Source organism: Entelurus aequoreus, linkage group LG19 (genome assembly GCF_033978785.1).
Source record: "Entelurus aequoreus isolate RoL-2023_Sb linkage group LG19, RoL_Eaeq_v1.1, whole genome shotgun sequence".
NCBI classification, from domain to species: Eukaryota; Metazoa; Chordata; class Actinopteri; order Syngnathiformes; family Syngnathidae; genus Entelurus; species Entelurus aequoreus.
The window spans coordinates 14,271,775-14,298,415 of NC_084749.1; the positions used below are offsets into that span (position 1 = coordinate 14,271,775).

General features: G+C 34.0%; 1 protein-coding gene across 1 annotated transcript in view; it reads right to left on the reverse strand.

Moving 5' to 3' along the window:
* rhpn1 (rhophilin, Rho GTPase binding protein 1) overlaps positions 1-21,027 on the reverse strand; it is a 33,541-nt gene extending 12,514 nt beyond the window's left edge. Inside the window, exons 1-7 of the mRNA XM_062027952.1 lie at positions 20,816-21,027; positions 20,480-20,549; positions 9,367-9,482; positions 7,597-7,725; positions 5,078-5,153; positions 4,737-4,814; positions 3,305-3,429 (exon numbers count right to left, since the gene is read on the reverse strand). Of these exons, the coding sequence (XP_061883936.1) occupies positions 3,305-3,429; positions 4,737-4,814; positions 5,078-5,153; positions 7,597-7,725; positions 9,367-9,482; positions 20,480-20,549; positions 20,816-20,835 (614 nt within the window). The 5' untranslated portion in view covers positions 20,836-21,027. The remainder of the gene's footprint in view (positions 1-3,304; positions 3,430-4,736; positions 4,815-5,077; positions 5,154-7,596; positions 7,726-9,366; positions 9,483-20,479; positions 20,550-20,815) is intronic.
* Positions 21,028-26,641: the final 5,614 nt, after the last annotated feature.

Sequence of the window (26,641 nt, forward strand, 5' to 3'; positions counted from 1 at the left end):
ATATGACTAACATCATTATAATAAAGGTGATATATGACTAACATCATTATAATAAACATGATATATGACTAACATCATTATAATAAAGGTGATATATGACTAACATCATTATAATAAACATGATATATGACTAACATCATTATAATAAAGGTGATATATGACTAACATCATTATAATAAAGGTGATATATGACTAACATCATTATAATAAAGGTGATATATGACTAACATCATTATAATAAACATGATATATTACTAACATCATTATAATAAACATGATATATGACTAACATTATAATAAAGGTGATATATGACTAACATCATTATAATGAACATGATATATGACTAACATTATAATAAAGGTGATATATGACTAACATCATTATAATGAACATGATATATGACTAACATCATTATAATAAACATGATATATTACTAACATCATTATAATAAAGGTGATATATGACTAACATCATTATAATAAAGGTGATATATGACTAACATCATTATAATGAACATGATATATGACTAACATCATTATAATAAACATGATATATTACTAACATCATTATAATAAAGGTGATATATGACTAACATCATTATAATGAACATGATATATGACTAACATAATAAACATGATATATTACTAACATCATTATAATAAAGGTGATATATGACTAACATCATTATAATAAAGGTGATATATGACTAACATCATTATAATGAGCATGATATATGACTAACATAATCAACATGATATATGACTAACATCATTATAATAAACATGATATATGACTAACATAATTCCAAAAACATGATATATGACTAACATCATTATAATAAAGGTGATATATGACTACCATCATTATAATAAACATGATATATGACTAACATCATTATAATAAACATGATATATGACTAACGTCATTATAATAAACATGATATATGACTAACGTCATTACAATAAACATGATATATGACTAACGTTATTACAATAAACATGATATATGACTAACGTCATTATAATAAACATGATATATGACTAACATCATTACAATAAACATGATATATGACTAACATCATTATAATAAACATGATATATGACTAACATCATTACAATAAACATGATATATGACTAACATCATTACAATAAACATGATATATGACTAACATCATTACAATAAACATAATATATGACTAACATCATTATAATAAAGGTGATATATGACTAACATAATTATAATAAAGGTGATATATGACTAACATCATTATAATAAAGGTGATATATGACTAACATCATTATAATAAAGTTGATATATGACTAACATTATAATAAAGGTGATATATGACTAACATCATTATAATAAAGTTGATATATGACTAACATCATTATAATAAAGGTGATATATGACTAACATCATTATAATAAAGGTGATATATGACTAACATCACTATAATAAAGGTGATATATGACTAACATCACTATAATAAAGGTGATATATGACTAACATCATTATAATAAAGGTGATATATGACTAACATCATTATAATAAAGGTGATATATGACTAACATCATTATAATAAAGGTGATATATGACTAACATTATAATAAAGGTGATATATGACTAACATCATTATAATAAAGGTGATATATGACTAACATCACTATAATAAAGGTGATATATGACTAACATCATTATAATAAAGTTGATATATGACTAACATCATTATAATAAAGGTGATATATGACTAACATCATTATAATAAAGGTGATATATGACTAACATCATTATAATAAAGGTGATATATGACTAACATCATTATAATAAAGTTGATATATGACTAACATCATTATAATAAAGGTGATATATGACTAACATCATTATAATAAAGGTGATATATGACTAACATCATTATAATAAAGGTGATATATGACTAACATCATTATAATAAAGTTGATATATGACTAACATCATTATAATAAAGGTGATATATGACTAACATCATTATAATAAAGGTGATATATGACTAACATCATTATTTACTGGGGTGCAACCAGCATCGTGGACCTTTCCAGACCCTGGCTGAGCACTTGAAGTTGACAGACTGGAATACAAGATAGCTCCTCCCCTTCCTGCACACCTGACATGCACGTTCCAACGAAACTACAATGACGTTAGGGCTGGACGATTTTTGTCAAAAATAATAATTATTTTGATTGATATTGTAATCAATTAATTACACGGTTGTTCATTAATTTGAAAACTGTATTTAATGCACCACCAAAACTCTACTTTAAATTTAGTTATAAAAATGGATATAAATTAGTAATGAATAAACCACAACAACTAAACTAATTATAGTAATAATACATTTAAATAACAATAGCCATTTAAAATAGAATAATATAAAAAATTTTAATTAAATTTTTTTTGTTTTACACTTATTTAACACCATAGTGTGTGTGCTTTTCGTGTCAAATAACATTTTATAAACATTTTCTTAATGCAAAAATCCTCACATTTATTGGTACGATACATCTCTGGACAATTTTAGTGTTTTAAAAGTACATTATGTTTGTGTTAGGTACTCTTTTGAAATTGTATTTTGTTAGCTCAGTCAGACCGGATGTGGCGCACCGCGCTGTTATTGTGAAGGCAGGAAGTGTGCTGGACTGTTCTCAGCTTGACGCGCAAAGAAAGGACTTGAGGCTGTAGAATAAAATAGCGCGGCCGTGACTCCCAAGTTGCAGCCGCTGTCCTCCTGCTTGTACATTGAGGTTTTATCGATGATGTCGTTCACAACAACACAGATGAGATGTGTTGTGTGTGTGTGTATGGATTGTTCTCGCTAGCTTTAGCTTCGTAGTTTAGTCACTGTTTCAAGTGGCCGTCTCGACATTGGTTTAGTTCAGGACGTGTTTCGGGGCTGAATGAGCGTTCTACACATTATTTTTTCCCACACAAATGTTCTTTCTTCCCAGTCACATTTATGTCAATTTCCCTGATATGATTTGTGCCTTTCTATTGGCCAATTATGTGTCTTCGTCTGCGGAATCTTTTTTGTTAAGTTTAGTTATTATTAATCAGCACTGTGTCAAATAAAAAGTAGTAACCATAATGAGATCATAAACTTTTTATTTACTCATTTGTTTGACAGTCACAAGCTCCGGAATTTGCATGGACGTTGCACGGCCCAAAAATTATTTTATTTTTGTCAATGATTATATTTAAATGATGGTGAGAAGCCATAATTGAAATCAAAATGTGATTAATTGTTGGCGTGTGAAGTTGTTTGTGTCTCACCAGTGAAAGTGCACACCCAGAGTGCCATGACAGGCAAAGAAGCGTTGATCCAAGAAGTACAGTTGGTTATAATATTCCATCAGCAGATCCAAGCCAGTCTGGTTACGACTGGGCGTGCGCATGGCCTAAACACGTCAACAAAAACAATATAAGATTTATACACATAAGTCATAATATTTATTCATTAGCTTAATGTATGAATATACAAAAACCTATGAGATGTTGATTTCATTTCAACATAAATACCAGTAGGAAGTGACTGTATGTGATAAATGTTATGATATCTTATACCAGGGGTCACCAACCTTTTTGAAACCAAGAGCTACTTCTTGGGTACTGATTAATGCGAAGGGCTACCAGTTTGATACACACTTAAATAAATTGCCAGAAATAGCCAATTAGCTCAATTTACCTTTAACTCTATGTTATTATTAATAATTAATGATATTAACACTTAATTGAACGGTTTAAAAGAGGAGAAAACACGAAAAAAATTACAATTAAATTTTGAAACATAGTTTATCTTCAATTTCGAGTCTTTAAAATTCAAAATTCAACCGAAAAAAAGAAGAGAAAAACTAACTAATTTGAATCTTTTTGAAAAAATTAAAAAAAGAATTTATGGAACATCATTAGTCATTTTTCCTGATTTAAGATTAATTTTAGAATTTTGATGACATGTTTTAAATAGGTTAAAATCCAATCTACACTTTGTTAGAATATATAACAAATTGGACCAAGCTATATTTCTAACAAAGACAAATCATTATTTCTTCTAGATTTTCCAGAACAAAAACTTTAAAAGAAATTCAAAAGACTTTGAAATAAGATTCAAATGTGATCCTACAGATTTTCTAGATTTGCCAGAATATTTGTTTTGAATTTTAATCATAATAAGTTTAAAGAAATATTTCACAAATATTCTTTGTCGAAAAAACAGAAGCTAAAATGAAGAATTAAATTAAAATGTATTATTCTTTACAATAAAAAAAATAAATTTACTTGAACATTGATTTAAATTGTCAGGAAAGAAGAGGAAGGAATTTAAAAGGTAAAAAGGTATATGTGTTTAAAAATCCTAAAATCATTTTTAAGGTTGTATTTTTTCTCTAAAATTGTCTTTCTGAGAGTTATAAGAAGCAAAGTAAAAAAATAAATGAATTTATTTAAACAAGTGAAGACCAAGTCTTTAAAATATTTTCTTGGATTTTCAAATTCTATTTGAGTTTTGTCTCTCTTAGAATTAAAAATGTCGGGCAAAGCGAGACCAGCTTGCTAGTAAATAAATAAAATTTTAAAAATAGAGGCAGCTCACTGGTAAGTGCTGCTATTTGAGCTATTTTTAGAACAGGCCAGCGGGCGACTCATCTGGTCCTTACGGGCTACCTGGTGCCCGCGGGCACCGCGTTGGTGACCCCTGTCTTATACCAACCTGTCGGAGCTCCGTAAGCTCTTTTATTTCTTCATGATAGAGCAAGCTGTCTTCTCCATAGTGCTCGCTGATGAAGTCCTGCAAGAACATACATAAACACACATTTGTCAGAGTACGGCTAAAATAAACACTCGTCAAACTCTTACTGTTGTACTTTTCTAAAAAGAAACGTTGTAAAACTTCACGTCATAAACAATTTTACATTTTATGACCTATCTGTACCCAAAATGATGCAAACAGTTACCTTCAAACAGAAGTGAGTAAACTGTGTATTCTTCTCTGTAATTATTTGGCTTTCAACTATTTGTTGTGTGAATGGAAAAAAAAAAAGGTGTGTTCACCTGGATAGGGATGGTGAAGTCGACTTCCTTGGTTTCTTTTAAACCCAGTGGGATCATGGGAACATTGACGGTATCACTGTGGGAACAACAGGAGCATGTTTATATAAGTGTTACTGATCAAATGTAAACATACTTTACTACATGTCTTACATGTGCTCCTTAAAGCTCACAATTCAATAGTTTGTGATTTATGATTTATATACACAGTATTTTATTACACACTTTACTATTTTTTTTAAATGGATTACCAGTACAAGTAGAGATGTAACATTTGTGAACGAATCAATTTTTTTTATCTGCACTTTTAAGTGAACCATAAGAACCGGTTCCCGTTTGTGAAATGTTCCTTTAGAAGCTGTTTTTATGCACAAGTAAATTTAGCGCCGCAATTGCCCACTCTATATATATATATATATATATATATATATATATATATATATATATATATATATATATATATATATATATATATACACACTACCGTTCAAAAGTTTGGGGTCACATTGAAATGTCCTTATTTTTGAAGGAAAAGCACTGTACTTTTCAATGAAGATAACTTTAAACTAGTCTTAACTTTAAAGAAATACACTCTATACATTGCTAATGTGGTAAATGACTATTCTAGCTGCAAATGTCTGGTTTTTGGTGCAATATCTACATAGGTGTATAGAGGCCCATTTCCAGCAACTATCACTCCAGTGTTCTAATGGTACAGTGTGTTTGCTCATTGGCTCAGAAGGCTAATTGATGATTAGAAAACCCTTGTGCAATCATGTTCACACATCTGAAAACAGTTTAGCTCGTTACAGAAGCTACAAAACTGACCTTCCTTTGAGCAGATTGAGTTTCTGGAGCATCACATTTGTGGGGTCAATTAAACGCTCAAAATGGCCAGAAAAAGAGAACTTTCATCTGAAACTCGACAGTCTATTCTTGTTCTTTGAAATTAAGGCTATTGCACAAAATTGTTTGGGTGACCCCAAACTTTTGAACGGTAGTGTATATATATAAAATATATATTTCTTTTATTTTTTTATTTTATATATATATATATATATATATATATATATATATATATATATATATATATATATATATATATATATATATATATATATATATATATATATATATATATATATATTTTAATTATTTTATATATATATATATATATATATATATATATATATACATATATATATATATATATATATATACATATACATATATATATATATATATATACATATATATATATATATATATATATATACATATATATATATATATATATATATATACACATATATATATATATATATACACACATATATATATATATATATACACATATATATATATATATATATATATATATATATATATATATATATATATATATATATATATATATACATATATATATATATATATATAAACATATATATATATATATGTATACATACATATACCGTATATATATGCATATATATATATAAATATATTTATTTTATTTTTATTTGGATTCACTTTTTGGGTTCATTATTCTAAAAAGGTAGTTTTTTTTAGCGTACACACACCACCTATTGTATGGTAGTATAATTTTGTTCTCACATTTTTATTATATCCGAATGTTTAATGTAGTATTATTTATATTTTTTATATCTATTATATTTTATATCTATATATTTTATTCTGATTTATTATTTGTGTATGTTTTCTACAGTATATTGTTAAAATGCTACACATTTTTTAGGTAATGGAAAAGTCAAACAAGTGATGCCACCGCCAAAGCATGGAAATATGGCACGGTCTTGTGGAATGTTTACAATAAAAACGCAACAAAAAATGAAATTAAATCCAATTTTTCAGAATAATTCCCAACAATAGAGTATTATTTGTGTAAATTAAATTATTCTGATCTGCATCTCATATAACTGATACCAGTGATTGTTTCCTTGATAAAAAAAAAACTAACTATAATGAGTCAGTCTTTTGAACGACTCTTTGAAAGGAACAACTTGTCAAGATCTGACCCTCTTCAAAGTCCCATAAATGCATCTCTAACTACAAATCAATGTTGTTGTTACTTATTTTAATGTTGAAATAAGTTAGATATGTTTCTACACAACAGGAATATGCTGTCAAAATATTGACTTATTTCATTAGTAGTGTAAACATGTTCAGTGTTACAGTGGATTCATTATAAATAAAAAAGTAAACCATGACTACTATTTTACTTACCTAATTCAATAATTAATCATTCATTTTGCTACATTGTTCACAAAGGATCTGCTTTTCTGCTTTCAGAAAGATATAAACACAGACATCAATATAAGGCGTGTACATTACCTTGGACTTGTATAACCTAGCAAGTGCAGGTAAAACAATTCAATCACTATTTGATGATATAACTGACTTTGTTAACTACAAGTCTCCTTTCCTGTCAAAGTCAAAGTTTGTTTTTGTATTATGTATTTATTATTGTTTGTTTTCTGCAATGCCGTTCTTGTGTATACCTGTCAGTCTGATAGACCTCCATGTTGCTGTTAAGATCCTCCAGTTCTTCTTTGAGCAGTTGCAGGTTGGAGTTGACGTAACTGAGCTCCAGAGCCACCGTCTCTTTCACTTTATTGTTCCTTGTTGCTCTGCAAAACAAAACACTTCATTTACTTTTTTTTAGGACATTACATAATTCACTGTTTTTTCAACAAGAACCACTCCTGAAATATCTTTTTGTTAGCATTCAGTTATTAGCATGCTAGCTTTTTTGCTAATTTTGCAGGTGGTCAAATATTGTATTACTTGATGAATGATACCGGTTAGCACGCTAGCTTTTTTGCAAGTATACACCCCAGTCATATTATGGAACTTAAAGCAACGCTAAAGTTAGCATGCTAGCATTTGAAATAATTTTTCAGGTCATATATTTTGGTACTTGATGCATGTTACAGTTAGCATTTTAGCATGCTAGCTTTTTTTTTTTTTTTTAGCTAATTTTGTAGGTATGCACCTCAGCGTCAAATATTGTATTACTTGATGAATGATACCGGTTAACACGCTAGCTTCTTTGTAAGTATACACCCCAGTCATATTATGGAACTTAATGCAATGTTTAAGTTAGCATGCTAGCATTTTAAATGAAATTTTCAGGTCATATATTTTGATACTTGATGCATGTTACAGTTAGCATTTTAGCATGCTAGCTTTTTTTTTTAGCTAATTTTCCAGGTATACACCTCAGCGTCAAATATTGTATTACTTGATGAACGATACCCGTTAGCACACTAGCTTTTTTGCAAGTACCTGTATACACCCCAGTCATATTATGGAACTTAATGCAATGCTAAAGTTACCATGCTAGCATTTAAATTAATTTTTCAGGTCATATATTTTGGTACTTGATGCACGTTACAGTTAGCATTTTAGCGTGCTGGCTTTTTATATTTTTTTTTAGCTAATTTTGCAGGTATACACCTCAGTGTCAAATATTGTATTACTTGATGAATGATACTGGTTAGCACACTAGCTTTTTTGCAAGTATACACCCCAGTCATATTTTGGAACTTAATGCAATGCTAAAGTTAGCATGCTAGCATTTTAAATGAATTTTTCAGGTCATAAATTTTGATACTTGATGCATGTTACAGTTAGCATGATAGCGTATTAGATGCATTTTTCAGGTCATATATTTTGGTACTTGATGCATGTTGCAGTTAGCATTTTAGCATGCTAACTTTTTTTTTTTGTTAGATAATTTTGCAGGTATACAGTTGACTGTCATATTTTGGTATTTCAATAATGCTAACTGTTAACATATTAGCATAGTACTATTAGTATGCTAGCTTTTACGGCTCATTTTGCTCATATTCTTTGTTACCTGACGCTATCTGGCCGGCATGCTAACTGTTAGCATTTCAGTTTGGCTTTGGCTCTTCAGCATTCACACAAAATATCTACCGAAATTGCATTTCTAGTTTTTTTTAAATAAATCTCTATATTGTACTGGTTTTGAAGGTGAAAACTACCAAAACAGCCCCCACATCCTTAGATTTATCAGTCTGTAGCCCTCAGTGGAATAGGTTTGGCCACACCTGGTATATAGTATTATACATACCGGTACTATAGTTGGTACATACAAACTTTAGCATAGGCTCCTAATGAGCTTTAGTAAAATTATGGTTGGGGTGTTGTGCAAATAACCAACAATCACAACTGGTAATTCCCAGGAGTTGAAAAGACGTTGCTGGCAGATTCCAAAACCAAATTAATGTGACACAAGACCTCACCTGAACAGGTTTTCCGCGCCAGCTCTCATGCGCATCTCTTTGTTTATTTGCTGATTGATGCCAGCTCTCCGGTGCTGCAGTTTACTGCGCTGAGACTGGACTAGAGGATCGCATCTCTGCAGAGAAGAGCACAGTGCAGTCCAGGAAGCAGATACACATAGAAGTATTCATACACACGGTAGAGTACATATTCTATTAGCAGACTGAAAACATGACTTTTGAAAAATGTTCATACATTAACCAAAAAGATAGAAAACCAATGGTATTCATAGAAGATTCCATATTTAATAAACCTTACATGCACGCATTAAACCAACGATTGTGTTTTCTCTACAGTTGAACCCGTTTAAGTCGACATTAGCAGTTGTCGACATGACACACTGCAAAAACTGAAATCTAAGTCATATTAAATATCAAATAAGGGTGATATTTGCTTATTTTCTGTCTGATAAGATAATTCTTCTCACTAAGCAGATTTTATGTTTTACTTGTTTTAAAGGCCTACTGAAAGCCACTACTAGCGACCACGCAGTCTGATGGTTTATATATCAATGATGAAATCTTAACATTGCAACACATGCCAATACGGCCGGGTTAACTTATAAAGTGCAATTTTAAATTTCCCGCGAAACTTCCGGTTCAAAACGCCTTTGAGGATGACGTATGCGCGTGACGTAGCCAGTAGAACACAGGTATGGCTTCCCCATTGAAGCCAATACGAAATAGCTGTTTTCATCTCATTATTCCACAGTATTCTGGACATCTGTGTTGGTGAATCTGTTGCAATTTGTTCATTGCATTATGCAGAAAGCAAGCAAAGACGAAAGTCGGTGCGAAGCGGAGTATTTTGCGAGGGAAGTCAGCAACACAACACAGTCGGTGTTTCATTGTTTACATTCCCGAAAGATGCAGTCAAGATCGAAGAACTCGGACAACAGAGACTCTTACCAGGAGGACTTTGACTTCGTTAACAGACGCAGACGCGATACCGCGAGTACGCTTCCAAACATTTGATCGCTTGCTATAACTAGCTCGAGCTAGGAGCTAGGAGCTAGCATAACAAACACCTAGGTGTTTGTTATGCGGGATTAATTTGTGGCATATTAAATATAAGCCTGGTTGTGTTGTGGCTAATAGAGTATATATATGTCTTGTGTTTATTTACTGTTGTAGTCATTCCCAGCTGAATATCAGGTCCCACCCGCGCGCTTCCAAACATTTGATTGCTTGCCCGTATGTGCGTGTCATGTACGTAACTTTGGTTAAATATATAAGCTTTATTAACCTTGGGTTAGGTGAACGGTTCTTTGGGCTGAGTGAGTGTGTGTGTTGTGCAGGTGTTTGAATTGTATTGGCGGGTTGTATATACGGGATCCCGTCCATATTACCCGCTCGAGCTATAACTAGCTCGAGCTAGTAGCTAGTAGCTAGGAGCTAGCATAACAAACACCTAGGTGTTTTATGTGGGATTAATTTGTGGCATATTAAATATAAGCCTGTTTGTGTTGTGGCTAATAGAGTATATATATGTCTTGTGTTTATTTACTGTTGTAGTCATTCCCAGCTGAATATCAGGTCACCCCCGGCTCTCACAGCATCTTCCCTATCTGAATCGCTTCCACTCCCCACTAGTCCTTCACTTGCACTTTACTCATCCACAAATCTTTCATCCTCGCTCAAATTAATGGGGAAATTGTCGCTTTCTCGGTCCGAATCTCTCTCACTTCATGCGGCCATCATTGTAAACAATAGGGAACTTTGCGTATATGTTCAACTGACTACGTCACGCTACTTCCGTTGAGTGATATTGAGTAAAACATGCTTGAAACTAGAATATCAAGTGTTGCAAAGCTGTGTCATCAACACTCACAAGTATAAAACTACCTTTTTAAAGTAATAATTTCTTATTTAAAGCACAGAAAAAAAAATCATGACTTTGACACAATTGTATCTCATAATTAAAACAGATGCCAGCCAAATTGATTTTGCTGTTTTATTTTCAGTGAAACAAAAGAAAATACGTACTCATATAGTAGTACAGTTGGCACAGTACAGTAAACTGACCGTTAATATTTAAACATTTGACATTTCAAACTATTTTGAACAGAAATAGTTCATGCACATTCTGATAAATTCTTCAAAATTACAATAAAAAAAAAATTTGGCCGGGGGCCGGGCTGTATATATGCGCACTAGTTGACTGAAAGAGCACGCACTTGGCGCGATGATGTCATGTTATCGATGGAAAAAGGCATTTTTAGACCATATGATTTGCCTGAGCGGCTAGGAGACCCCGAGAGTAACAAGCGGTTGCCTTGTTGCCTTTCCATTAAGAACAATAAACTAGTTTTTAGTATAAGTTTGCTGGTTTCAAGAAATGTAATGCCGAGCGCATATTATTATGTCAAGATAATGGCACTAGCATTTACTTCATTTAAGAATATTTTTCAACATATTGAGCAAAAAGGTCTCCTTTTTTTTCTACCAAGAAAAGTGCACTTGTTATTAGTGAGAATATACTTATTTTAAGGTATTTTTGGGTTCATTGAGGTTAGCTAATTTTACTTGTTTTGGAAAGCCTTAACAAGTCAAATTCTCTTGTTCTATAGACAGATCATTTTGCTTAGTTCAAATAAAATACCCCTCATTTTTGTATTTTTTTTTCTTGTTTTTGACCACTGACTTTTTGCATTACACGTGGCTGATCCGGTTTGATGTGTTGAAGTGTGATGTTTTCTTTTTAATCCCATAGGGCTGGTTATCCAGCGCCATCATTTCCACGATGAAATCCCAGATCACTTTTAACGCTGGGGTCGTCTTTTTGCACTTTTTCCAACACTGCGCCGATAACAAGCCAGTCTTTTGAACAAGCCAGCCTTTCTTTTAGCAGCGGGCAGTTTATAGGCTTTCAAAACATTGTCTCAGCGATGCTGGCGTTTCAGGTAAGGTTTGATGTGTTGAAGCACAATGTTTAGTTTTTTTCCCCCCAACGCCAAAGAATGTCATCAGAACAATTTGTGCAAAAAGCATGCAGAAAGTGTTCCTCTGAAACAGTGAAAAAGTCCCACATGATCGACGCTTCGTTTGTTTACAGTGAGCTCAGGGGATGTTTACAAACTCCTACAAAGTAGGAGAAAAGGAGCGCTTGATTTGCTTACCCTAACCCACCTACAACCCAGTATGGGTAATATAGACCAGTGTTTTTCAACCTATTTGGGTTAAAAATATTTTTTGAAAACCAGTAATTAAGTCTGCAAATGATGTGTTGTTGTTGAGTTTTTGTGCTGTCTAGAGCTTGGCAGAGTAACCGTGTAATACTCTTCCGTATCAGTAGGTGGCAGCAGGTAGCTAATTGCCCTGTAGATGTCGAAAACTGCGGGAGGCAGTGTGCAGGTAAAAAGGTACCTAATGCTTAAACCAAAAATAAGAAAAGGTGAGTGCCCCTAAGAAAAGGCATTGAAGCTTAGGGAAGGCTATGCAGAACCAAACTAAAACTGAATTGGCTACAAAGTAAACAAAAACAGAATGCTGGACGACAGCAAAGACTTACTGTGGAGCAAAGATGGCGTCCACAATGTACATCCGAACATGACATGACAATCAACAATGTCCCCACAAAGAAGGATAAAAACAACTGAAATGTTCTTGATTGCTAAAACAAAGTAGATGCGGGAAATATCGCTCAAAGGAAGACATGAAACTGCTACAGGAAAATACCAAAAAAAGAGAAAAAGCCACCAAAATAGGAGCGCAAGACAAGAACTAAAACACTACACACAGGAAAACAGCAAAAAATTCCAAATAAGTCAGGGCGTGATGTGACAGGTGGTGACAGTACACCTACTTTGAGACAAGAGCTATAGTGATGCATGCTTGGTTATGGTTTAAAGTCATATCCAACAATTGCGACAACGACTTTTTACTGTCAACTGAGTTTAGTTTTTTAATGATTTCTGCTGGTGGTGTGCCTCTGGATTTTTTCAAGGCAAAAAATGTGCCTTGGCTCAAAAAAGGTTGAAAAACACTACTGTAGACTATCTATCAAATTGTTTTTTATCGGTTATAAGAGCAATTTTTTTTAACTTTATCGATACTTTTTATCGTCTTAATTCTTCACATTGGCCCGATGATTATCTGTCTGATATTTATCGTGTATCCCTACACTTTGTCCACAGACATGATTATACACGGCATCCGGGAAGTATTCACAGCGCTTCACATTTACAGCCTTACTCCAAAATGGAAAAAAAAATTCTCAAAATACCCCATAATGGCAATGTTTTTATTTTTTGCAAATGTATTACAATTTATTTATTAAAAATAAAAATACATGACCTTTACATTGTCCTCATGGGTATTGTCTGTAGAATTTTGAGGACAAAAAAATGAATTTATTCCATTTTGCAATAAGGCTGTAACATAACAAAATGTGGCAAAAAGTGAAGCACTGTGAATACCTTTCGGATGCACTGTAGGTGGCGATAAAGGATTTTTGTTGACATTGTTCTCCTCCATCTGTACAGAATTGAAATGAGTACATTTTGTTAGTATAGGGCAGGGGTCACCAACCTTTTTGAAACCAAGAGCTACTTCTTGGGTACTGAATAATGCGAAGGGCTACCAGTTTGATACACACTTAAATAAATTGCCAGAAATAGCCAATTTGCTCAATTTACCTTTAACTCTATGTTATTATTAATAATTAATGATATTTATCTTTGTGGAAACACTGATCATCTTAATGATTTCTCACAATAAATATATATAGAAACAGATAAATATCAATATGCAACACTTTATTTTTATATTTTCTCTAAGTGCACATTTTTAAAATTGAACATTTTCAAATGATCACTTCTAATGCAGTCTTGTGAAATCACAATATCCCATTTTAACTAGCTAGCCACTAACATTTTTTAACAAATCATGAATTACTTTGCACCATGTTTCTACAAATAATAACTCATGTAAAATACAAAAGTCAACTCTCAAATTTTTAAATAAATCATGTCTCACTTTGAACTGGACACCAAATCTGTTATCTGTTTCTTTGTCAGTTAGTGAAGACCAAGTCTTTAAAATATTTTCTTGGATTTTCAAATTCTATTTGAGTTTTGTCTCTCTTAGAATTAAAAATGTCGAGCAAAGCGAGACCAGCTTGCCAGTAAATAAATAAAATTAAAAAAATAGAGGCAGCTCACTGGTAAGTGCTGCTATTTGAGCTATTTTTAGAACAGGCCAGCGGGCTACTCATCTGGTCCTTACGGGCTACCTGGTGCCCGCGGGCACCGCGTTGGTGACCCCTGGTATAGGAGGACAAAAGAACGTCTGAGGAGTCACCACCACAGAAGAAAGGATATTTGGTTGATATGTGGAAGCTCTGAAGGTACAGTAAGTAGAATTTGGCCCTTCCACTCTTCTGACTTATTGACTATTATCACATAACTACAATTATGCTTTTGCAAAAACACGCCATTGATAATGATACTTAAACACGTGTCGACAGAGACATGACCCTTTTGCTTGTCACATAGCCACTTTGACTTAAGCAAGCACTTTTTTGATGAGTCGGTCCCTAGATGGGTTGCAGACATAAACGGGTTGTTGCCTATTTTCACATAAGCACACACTTGTTCAGTAATCCTCCAATGCGGATTAGCTTCCTGGTCCCAGTTCTCTGCCTAAACTGGACCGTCAGGAGGTCACTGGGAGAGTCCTGGACATCTGTTCACATTCAGTATGTCTTAAGCTTCCTACAACTTGTCTGAGGACCAGTATCTGATAGACTAAACTCACCTGGGACAGACCCAAATTAAAAACTATTCTTTTCACGTACGTCGTTTCCCAACAAGAAACTAAAGTTGTTTTCCCTGGAAAGTATCTTTACTCTCATTTAAGTATGACTTTAATGTACTTTATACACTAAATATGATATGTGAATATTCCCACATCTCCAAATACAAGTCTAGACCTCTGTTAAGACTCAACACGGTCAAAATTGTCCATAAGTTTGAATTGTTTGTGTCCTGTGATTGACAGCTGACCCTACCCAGGCTGGACCTTGTCTCTTACCCCAAAGTCAGCTCACCACCGACTCTAACAAGAACAAGCGCTATACAAAAAGTGTAAGAGCTAGACCTGTTTTTTTCACTTATGGTTCAGGTGACAATATAACACATCACATATTTTCAGTTTCTCGTTACGACCCGTTCGAAAAGGAGTGGACCAATGCACCAAATCATTGGGATGGTCTCCTGCTGGCCCCACTATGGACTGGACTCTCACTATTATGTTAGATCCACTATGGACTGGACTCTCACAATATTATGTTAGATCCACTATGGACTGGACTCTCACTATTATGTTAGATCCACTATGGACTGGACTCTCACTATTATTTTAGATCCACTATGGACTGGACTCTCACTATTATGTTAGATCCACTATGGACTGGACTCTCACAATTATGTTGGATCCACTATGGACTGGACTTTCACACTATTATGTTAGATCCACTATGGACTGGACTCTCACAATATTATGTTAGATCCACTATAGACTGGACTTTCACACTATTATGTTAGATCCACTATGGACTGGACTCTCACTATTATGTTAGATCCACTATGGACTGGACTCTCAATATGATGTTAGATCCACTATGGACTGGACTCTCACTATTATGTTAGATCCACTATGGACTGGACTCTCGCAATATTATGTTAGATCCACTATGGACTGGACTCTCGCAATATTATGTTAGATCCACTATGGACTGGACTCTCTCTATTATGTTAGATCCACTATGGACTGGACTTTCACACTATTATGTTAGATCCACTATGGACTGGACTCTCACTATTATGTTAGATCCACTATGGACTGGACTCTCACTATTATGTTAGATCCACTATGGATTGGACTATCACTATTATGTTAGATCCACTATGGACTGGACTCTCACTATTATGTTAGATCCACTATGGACTGGACTCTCACTATTATGTTAGATCCACTATGGACTGGACTCTCTCAATATGATGTTAGATCCACTATGGACTGGACTCTCACTATTATGTTAGATCCACTATGGACTGGACTCTCACAATATTATGTTAGATCCACTATGGACTGGACTCTCACTATTATGTTAGATCCACTATGGACTGGACTCTCTCAATATGATGTTAGATCCACTATGGACTGGACTCTCACTATTATGTTAGATCCACTATGGACTGGACTCTCACAATATTATGTTAGATCCACTATGGACTGGACTCTCACTATTATGTTAGATCCACTATGGACTGGACTCTCACAATTATGTTGGATCCACTATGGACTGGACTTTCACACTATTATGTTAGATCCACTATGGACTGGACTCTCACTATTATGTTAGATCCACTATGGACTGGACTCTCTCAATTTGATGTTAGATCCACTATGGACTGGACTCTCACTATTATGTTCGATCCACTATGGACTGGACTTTCACACTATTATGTTAGATCCACTATGGACTGGACTCTCACTATTATGTTCGATCCACTATGGACTGGACTCTCACTATTATGTTAGATCCACTATGGACTGGACTCTCTCAATTTGATGTTAGATCCACTATGGACTGGACTCTCACTATTATGTTAGATCCACTATGGACTGGACTCTCACAATATTATGTTAGATCCACTATGGACTGGACTCTCACAATTATGTTAGATCCACTATGGACTGGACTTTCACACTATTATGTTAGATCCACTATGGACTGGACTTTCACACTATTATATTAGATCCACTATGGACTGGACTTTTACAATATTATGCTAGATCCACTCGACGTCCATTGCACCGGTCGCCCTAGAGGGGGGTGGGGGTCCTCTCCAAGGTTTCTCATTGTCATCCCACTGGGTTGAGTTTTTCCTTGCCCTGATGTGGGATCTGAACCGAGGATGTCGTTGTGGCTTGTGCAGCCCTTTGAGACACTCGTGATTTAGGGCTATATAAGTAAACATTGATTGATTGAATTTCAATATTGTAGATCTTATAAACGAAAGGGTTAGAGTGTTCTCTATATCCAACATTATGTATTATTCTAACTAATGTAACACAGTTAGTGAATGAAGCGCACTTTTGTAGTTATTTCCCCATATTTCTGCACAACAACTCAGATATGGTAACACTAGCGAGCAGTAGAGAATAAGAAGTAAACTTTTGTCCAGTGCATATTTTGCTTTATTCATTATTGAAATATTTCTTGCTACTCTATGTTATATATTTTTTTATGAGACAGTTCTTTTTATCATCTATTATTACACCCAATAATTGTTTATTTTACTTTTTCAATGTCTACTCTGTCTATTTTTTATCCATTTTTAATTTTCTCTTTTACTGTTACCAAATAGCATTATTTTAGTTTTTAGTGAGATTCAATAATAATCTGTTTTTGTCAAACCATCTCCTTAATTAGTTAATTTATTCTGTTATTATTTGTATTATCTTCTCTGTGTTCTCTCCTGAAGAAAACACAGTCGTGTCGTCTGCAAATAGGAAGAACCTTAATAAGAGCTTGAACAATTTTGGTCACGGTATTGATCCCTGGGGTACGCCGCAGGATATATTTAGCGTTATAGACTTGTGTTCACCTAGCTTCACGTGTTACTCCTTGTTCGTTAAGTAGCTTCTTACCCAGTTCAAGATTGGCCCTCTGATACCATATGGTTCTAATTTGTTAATTAAGGTATTCATTATATAAACACTCTTTATTGACCATCAATTATGATCAAAAACAGGAATGATTTTTGTCTTTCCAAGTTGCCACTTTCTAATGAAAGCCATCTATTTCACCAGTTTTGATTTGTCACAATGTTTAATTCATAGTTTTGACAAAAACAGACTATCTTTGAATCTCAGTTAAAGTAAAAACAATGCTATTTGGTAACAGTAGAAGAGAAAGTCAAACACAAATACAAATATACGGGATAGAAATTTAAAGAGTAAATGACACCGAATTTCTAGGTATAATGATTGATGACAAATTGAACTGGAAATCTCATGTAAAAAAATATACAACATAAAGTAGCAAGAAACACGTCAATAATGAATAAAGCAAAATATGTTCTGGACCAAAAATCACTCCATATTACATATCTGAGTTATTGTGCAGAAATATGGGGAAATAACTACAAAAGTACACTTCATTCATTAACGGTGTTACAAAAAAGTTTAGTTAGAATAATACATAATGTTGGATATAGAGAACATACAAACCCTTTATTCATTGAATCAAAAATACTGACATAGCGAATGTGCAAACAGCTAAAATTATACACAAAGCAAACTATAATCTGCGACCCAAGAATGTACAATAATTATTCTCAACAAAAGAGAAGAAATATAGTCTTAGAGAAAAATGGAATTTAAAACATTTGTATGTACATACAACACTTAAAACCTTCAGTATATAGTCCTTTGTTCAACTTATTTAGTTATACTAGTGGTGTTCCTCAAGGTTCCGTTTTAGGTCCACTTTATTTCATTACGTGGGCTATTCAACTGGTGGCCTGCGGGTTCAGTTAAAAAAAAACATGTAAGAGACTCACATTTTTGTAGCAGATTCTTAAAAACACGAGAGTGCTGTCATATAGATGATCTTTGACTAGGTTTTCACTAAAAAAAAACCCTCTGTAACTTTGACAAAATAAATGTCTACTGTAGAGGACACTGGTTGTCCGGAATATACAAAATAAGAATATTCTGGAAAAGTGGCCCCCGAAACGCTCCATGCAGAAATAGGACGGTAACATATTTTGTCATGCAAGTAAATATATAAACAGTTTTTTGGATGAATACTTTTCACTGCAAAAACTGAAATCTAAGTAAGATTAAATATCTCAAATAAGGGTAATATTTGCTTATTTTCTGTCTGATAAGATAATTCTTCTCACTAAGCAGATTTTATGTTAGAGTGTTTTACTTCTTTTAAGGGTTTTGGTCCTAAATGATCTCAGTAAGATATTACAGCTTGTTGATGAGATTTGATGACCTATATTGAGTAAAACATGCTTGAAACTAGAATATCAACTGTTGCAAAGCTGTGTCATCAACACTCACAAGTATAAAACTACTTTTTTAAAGTAATAATTTCTTACTTAAAGCATGAAAAAAAAATAATCATGATGTATGCATATCATTATGTCAAGATAATGGCACTAGCATTTACTTAATTTAAGAATATTTTTCAACATATTGAACAAAAAGGTCTCTTTTTTTTTCTACCAAGAAAAGTGCACTTGTTGTTAGTGAGAATATACTTCTTTGAAGGTATTTTGGGGTTCATTGAGGTTAGCTAATTTTACTTGTTTTGGAAAGTCTTGACAAGCCGAATTTTCTTGTTCTATTGGCAGATAATTTTGCGAAATTCAAATAAAATACCCCTAATTTTTGTATTTTTTTTTTCTTGTTTTTGAACACTGACTTTTTGCAGTGTGGAATTAAATTATGGAATGTATTAAGCAAAGCAATCAAACAATGTACTAATATGATCCACTTCAAGAAACTCTTCAAACTTAAAGTGTTTACAAAGTACAAAGAAAAAGAACCATGATGACAATTCTGAATTTAACTCATCCATTCATTTTCAAGATAATCTTACTCATCTCACCATATGAAATATAACTTACTTCACCAATTATTATTTATTTATTTTTATTGTCATTACTTATGGAGTATATTGTGAATAAATTGAGAACAGGACGTGAACAAAAGTTTTAGCAACTGCTATGTAAAGGAAAAGGGGCAGGATTAAATAAGCTCTGCTTCTTCCTACTCCTTTTCGAACATGTTGAATAGAGAAACTGGGAATTGTGATGTCTCATGTTGCATGCATGTTCCAAATGTAGTAATAGTTTTAACAACAGCATGAAGGAAAAGTGCAAAAATGACAAACCTTTTGATAGTTAACAATTTGAACAATTGTCAACCTTGGCATAAAGACTGTTTCGGGACAAATGATCCATCCTTCCATGTTTTATACCATATTCTATGTGTAAACAGTATTATAATGTACTAATAATGCATCATTTAATAGGTTAAAAGTTGTTACCTTTCTGATGCTTCCATTGTCACTGCTGTCATCTCCTGGATGGAAATCATCTTCTGACGTGCTAAATTGTCTACAATATAAGTACAATCTATACTGTCATACACAATATCACTAACAATAATAATTATTACAAACAATGAAGTAAGTAGAAACCGGAAATGTGTTAACAATAAAGTAGTTCATATTAATATAGTTAACTAAGCAGTATGAATACTCAATTGTTGTATTTGGAATGAATATGTAATGTTTACTAAACAATTAAGTAGTTAGCGGAACATTCCAAACTAGTAAATAGTTAGGTAAAAGAAGGTAGTTTATAAGAAAAGTGGTACTTGCCTTGTCGCAGGTTCCTCCATCGTGAAGCAACAACATCGATGAACGAACGTTTACTACATTTCCTCATCTATTCCCGCGACTTTTACCCGCTGATAAAAGTTACAACTAATAGTACACGACGTGAAAACGAGTAAAAAAGCAAACATTTATTTGTAAATCTTCACTCTTTCTTGTTTCTTCCATAACTTCACTACAGCTAAAAGGCTTTACTCACAAAGGAGGGTCGGGATTGAGGCAAGGAGCCAATCAGCGTCAACCTTTTATGAATGACAGCACTTCGAGCCAATAGGACCGAGGGTAAATACGACACACGGTATGGACTGACCAATCATAAATTGCCAGAGGCGGATCCTAAAGCCCGGGCCCGTTTCTATGGCAACTGCGGGGTTATAGGCTTATCTATCGACGGCCGGAAGTGTGAAGTGAAGTGAAGTGAATTACATTTATATAGCGCTTTTTCTCAAGTGACTCAAAGCGCTTTACATAGTGAAACCCAATATCTAAGTTACATTCAGCACTGGGAGCAGGTGGGTAAAGTGTCTTGCCCAAGGACACAACGGCAGTGACTAGGATGGCGGAAGCGGGGATCGAACCTGGAACCCTCAAGTTGCTGGCACGGCCGCTCTACCAACCGAGCTATACCGCCCCAGTCGAAAGTTCTGCAAAAAAAACTAATAAAAACGCTTTATTTTTTCACACACACACGTGTTCTTGTATTTATATCCTTCTTGAGACATCAACAAGGAAAAGTAGCTTCCATATGAGGAGGTGTGAACAAGTTAGGACATAAATCATGGTCCCAATACAGAAAACCATTGCATTTAATATTAGAGAATGTCTCATTTGCACCCCCTGGTGGTGAAATGAGGGTGGTCCCAAATAGGAGGGATTTTTCAAATATGAAATAACAAGTGTGTGTGAGAAACTGAAATTAATAAAAAAAAAAAATGTATATGGAGACATACTGTAATAACTTGAAGTAAATAATGAAAATTAAAAACCAATTACAAACAAACAAAATACTAGAAATGAACTAAAAGCAGCCTTTTTCTCACAGCGTCAACTTTTTTCTTCTAAAATTGGGAACAATTTCTCATATTCTTTCCGTTTCTGTAACATTGCAATATTTTCTTGTAAAGTTATTACGTTTTAATGCAAAATGGTGACATTTGTCATAAAAAAATATGTCTTGTATCACAATATTGCCAATTTTTTTGTTGTTCTTGTAAAATAGTGACATTTTTCGAGTAAATTTAATGACTTTTGTCAAAATTTTGCAGAGTAAAATTCCGATTATTATTATAATATTGGCACATAAAATTTTCAATTTTATGTGCCAGAAAAAAGAGACGATATTTTGCAGCAGTTAATATGGATGAACTCTAATATTGTAATAGATGGAAAGCCTTTCTTTTGGAAAAATATGTTTGAAAGAGGAATCATTTTTGTCAATGATATTATCAATGAGAATGGTAAAATTATGAAGTATGATGAATTTAGAGCTATGTATGGTGATGCTTGCTCAAGCTTTTCATTTGATCAACTAACTGGAGTAATTGGGAAAAGATGGAAACAAATAATTAATTATGGAACTACTAAATTATTAGTTTGTAAACCTCTAATAAGAAATTCTAGTTGGCAAAAAGGAACTAAAATATATAGAAAAATATATAATTTTTATTTAATAAAGAAATCTTTGAAGGCTGCCTCATACAACACAAATGGAAAATGGGAGGACTTTTTTGACTGCCCGTTGCCATGGGATGCCATATTCAAACTAATCTATAAAACCACTATCGATGTGCAAAATCGTTATTTTCAAATAAAAATTATTTATAACTTCTTACCCACAGGGAAAATGTTAAAATTATGGAATATGACAGAGTCAGATGATTGCCGATTTTGTTGTCAGGAGCCTGAATCCACCCTGCATTTGTTTTTGTATTGTCATATTCTGTCTTTGTTTTGGGTGGAAGTTGAAAAAATGTGTTTAAGGATTGGTTTGTTTATGAAGCTTAATGTGGTTTCTGTTATTTTAGGAGAGTTCATGGACAATCATGATTTAGTCAATTTAATTATAGTACTCGGTAAAATGTTTATTTTTAAGGCCAAAAACAGATATTCACTTAGTATTACTTTCTTTAAAACATTTATTCAGTATTTTCTAACTTTAGAAAGTTACATGGTTGAAAACGATAATGATGCCAAAAAACATTAAAAAAAGATGAGAAGTCCTCAAAGGCTCATTTTGAAAGTATAATTATGTTTATAGATTATATGATATCTGTTGTTGTGTTCCCTCATTTGAGTGACCTGGACATAATCTGGACTGTACATAAATGCTTATTTTGAAAATGTAATTTTGTTTATAACTTATATGCAATCTGTTGTGTTCCCTAATTTTTTTCTGTGTACATAAATGAAGGTGTGTGTTGCTGAGTCCGACTTGGACATTATCTGGACTGGGCCTGGTTTAAAAAACCCTTTAAACAAATCTAATTTCATTGACAACCTGGTCTGTTGAAGATAAGGCCCTTTTTTAAAAAATAAAATAAAATAAGATAAATAAATAAAAAACATTTTCTTGGATAAAAAAGAAAGTAAAACAATATAAAAATAATTACATAAAAAATAGTAATTAATGAAAATGTTGGTGGACCAGCAGCCTATACAATCATGTGTGCTTCAGGGACTGTGTCCCTTGCAGATGTGTTGTCTATGTTGTGGGAACCAGAATATTGGTAGCAGAAAGAAATAACCCCTTTTGTGTGAGTGGGTGTGGATAAGTGTGCATGGGGGAGGTTGTTTGGGTTGATGCACTGATTGAAAGTGTATCTTGTGTTTTTTCTATGTAGATTTAATTTAAAAAAAATAAATAAATAAAATTTTTTTTTTATTTTTTATTTATTTATTTATTTTTTTTAGAACAGGCCCGCGGGCGACTCATATGGTCCTTACGGGCGACCTGGTGCCCGCGGGCACCGCGTTGGTGACCCCTGATCTAGAGATTTAAAACTTGAATAATGATAAAAATAATAATACTGAATAATGACACATTTTTTATATTTTTTTGACCAAAACCCTTTGGGGTCCCCGGGATCAAGCCTGAATGGAGGCATACATGTATATTTGTCATACATATATTGTATTGGTTTTTAAAATGAAAAATATCAAAATGGCCCCCGCTTGCTTTGATTTGTCAGTGTGCGGCCCTCAGTGGAAAAAGTTTGGACACCCCAGCAATATGATATAAAACAATATTTACATGAACAAAACAATGTGTTGATGTCACAGCAGGTCTTGAGTATTTTTTTTTAATACATTTTTTTATTATTTTTTCTTAACTTTGCACATTGTTAAAGCCATATCTCAAGAATTCTTTGATAGATTTTCCTCAAATTTGGCACAAACTGTGATTATTATAATTTGTTTTAATGTCAAGTGCACTGTAACCTCACATTCTATTTTTAAAGTATTTAACTGAAGTAACTAAAAAAAAAAAAGAAATAGTAAAATACTCTGAGGGATTTTTCTCAAATGGGGCAAAAACTCAAATTTTTATTAGAGAACTAACTGATTAAGTGTGACTTTGCGTATTCTGAAGGAGGGAGACATTGTTCATCTCTTAGCTATCACTATCATCACAGCCATCTTCCCATGTGCTTTTATCCTCTTGTTTCCATGGAAATATTGGCACAATTTTGGCAGCGACACAAATCAGTACAGGACAGTCTTGCAGACATTCACGAACACCTTCCTGTCTCACAATTGCTCTGCTTGCAGCTGCAGTGGACTACCTTTAACACACTATCAGGGGCAGGATTTGTAGTCATCCATGTCACTTTTAAAGGCCTACTGAAACCTACTACTACCGACCACACAGTCTGATAGTTTATATATCAATGATGAAATCTTAACATTGCAACACATGCCAATACGGCCGGGTTAACTTATAAAGTGACTTTTAAAACTTCCCGGGAAATATCCGGCTGAAACGTCGCGGTATGATGACGTATGCGCGTGACGAAGTCAGAGTAACGGAAGTTATGGTACCCGTAGAATCCTATACAAAAAGCTCTGTTTTCATTTCATAATTCCACAGTATTTTGGACATCTTTTGCAATTTGTTTAATGAACAATGAAGGCTGCAAAGAAGACAGTTGTAGGTGGGATCGGTGTATTAGCAGCGGACTACAGCAACACAACCAGGAGGACTTTGTTGGAGCGCTAGCCGCGCTAGCCGCGCTAGCCGCGCTAGCCGCGCTAGCCGCGCTAGCCGCCGACCTCACCTTGACTTCCTACGTCTCCGGGCCGCCAAACGCATCGGGTGAAGTCCTTCGTCCTTCTGCCGATCGCTGGAACGCAGGTGAGCACGGGTGTTGATGAGTAGATGAGGGCTGGCTGGCGTAGGTGGAGAGCTAATGTTTTTAGCATAGCTCTGTGAGGTCCCGTTGCTAAGTTGCTAAGTTAGCTTCAATGGCGTCGTTAGCACAGCATTGTTAACCTTCGCCAGCCTGGAAAGCATTAACCGTGTATTTACATGTCCACGGTTTAATAGTATTGTTGATTTTCTATCCATCCTTCCTTCTATCCTTTATTTTTTTGTTTCTATATGCAGTTAAAGCACGATGCTATCACGTTAGCTCGTAGCTAAAGCATTTCGCCGATGTATTGTCGTGGAGATAAAAGGCACTGAATGTCCATTTTGCGTTCTCGACTCTCATTTTCAAGAGGATATAGTATCCGAGGTGGTTTAAAATACAAATCCGTGATCCACAATAAAAAAAGGAGAGTGTGGAATCCAATGAGCCAGCTTGTACCTAAGTTACGGTCAGAGCGAAAAAAGATACGTCCATCACTGTCTCTCAAGTCCTTCACTGTAACGTTCCTCATCTACGAATCTTTCATCCTCGCTCAAATTAATGGGGTAATCATCACTTTCTCGGTCCGAATCTCTCTCGCTCCATTGTAAACAACGGGGAATTGTGAGGAATACTAGCTCCTGTGACGTCACGCTACTTCCGGTACAGGCAAGGCTTTTTTTTATCAGCGAGCAAAAGTTGCGAACTTTATCGTCGATTTTCTCTATTAAATCCTTTCAGCAAAAATATGGCAATATCACGAAATGATCAAGTATGACACATAGAATGGATCTGCTATTCCCGTTTAAATAAAAAAAAATCATTTCAGTAGGCCTTTAACTCCCCATCCGCAATGTGCATCCATTGCCATTGGGTGAAGGGACAGACATTATACCTTTGAGAGAATATCTCATGAAGCACAACGTCCTAGTCCACTCAACAGTGACACAACTTGTGAGGAACCTGTTAAATGCTGAATACTTAGACCAAGACATAATGATTTGGGTGTCTGCCTCCGACCTTTAGATGCAAGATACATAATGTCTTGACAAACAGATATCACTTTTAGGTTCACATCTTCTGGAATATCAACATAGCAGGCTAACGTTGGTTCCTCTGTTGCACCTACAATCCAAGTAATAACATTGTACCGTTCAAGTGGCATAACAGATTTAAATCATCTGATGTGGGTGGCCGGGGGCACGTCATACCGGGAGAGTCACATAGTAGCTGCTTCAATATCAGCGCTGCACTATAAAGTGTCCTCGTGTTCTCAGTAGTTTGTGGACCAGCTGTTGTTCTTGCCATGTGTTCAGTGTCACTCTCACCTTGGCTTAGTTCAGTTGACTCAGTTGTGTCTGTAACCTGATGGATGAGGTAGCCTGTCTATCAGCTTATCTGCAGACAATGTCTCAACAAAAACCAGTTCGTAGATGTTGCGCTTGAAACACCAGTTGGGGAAAGT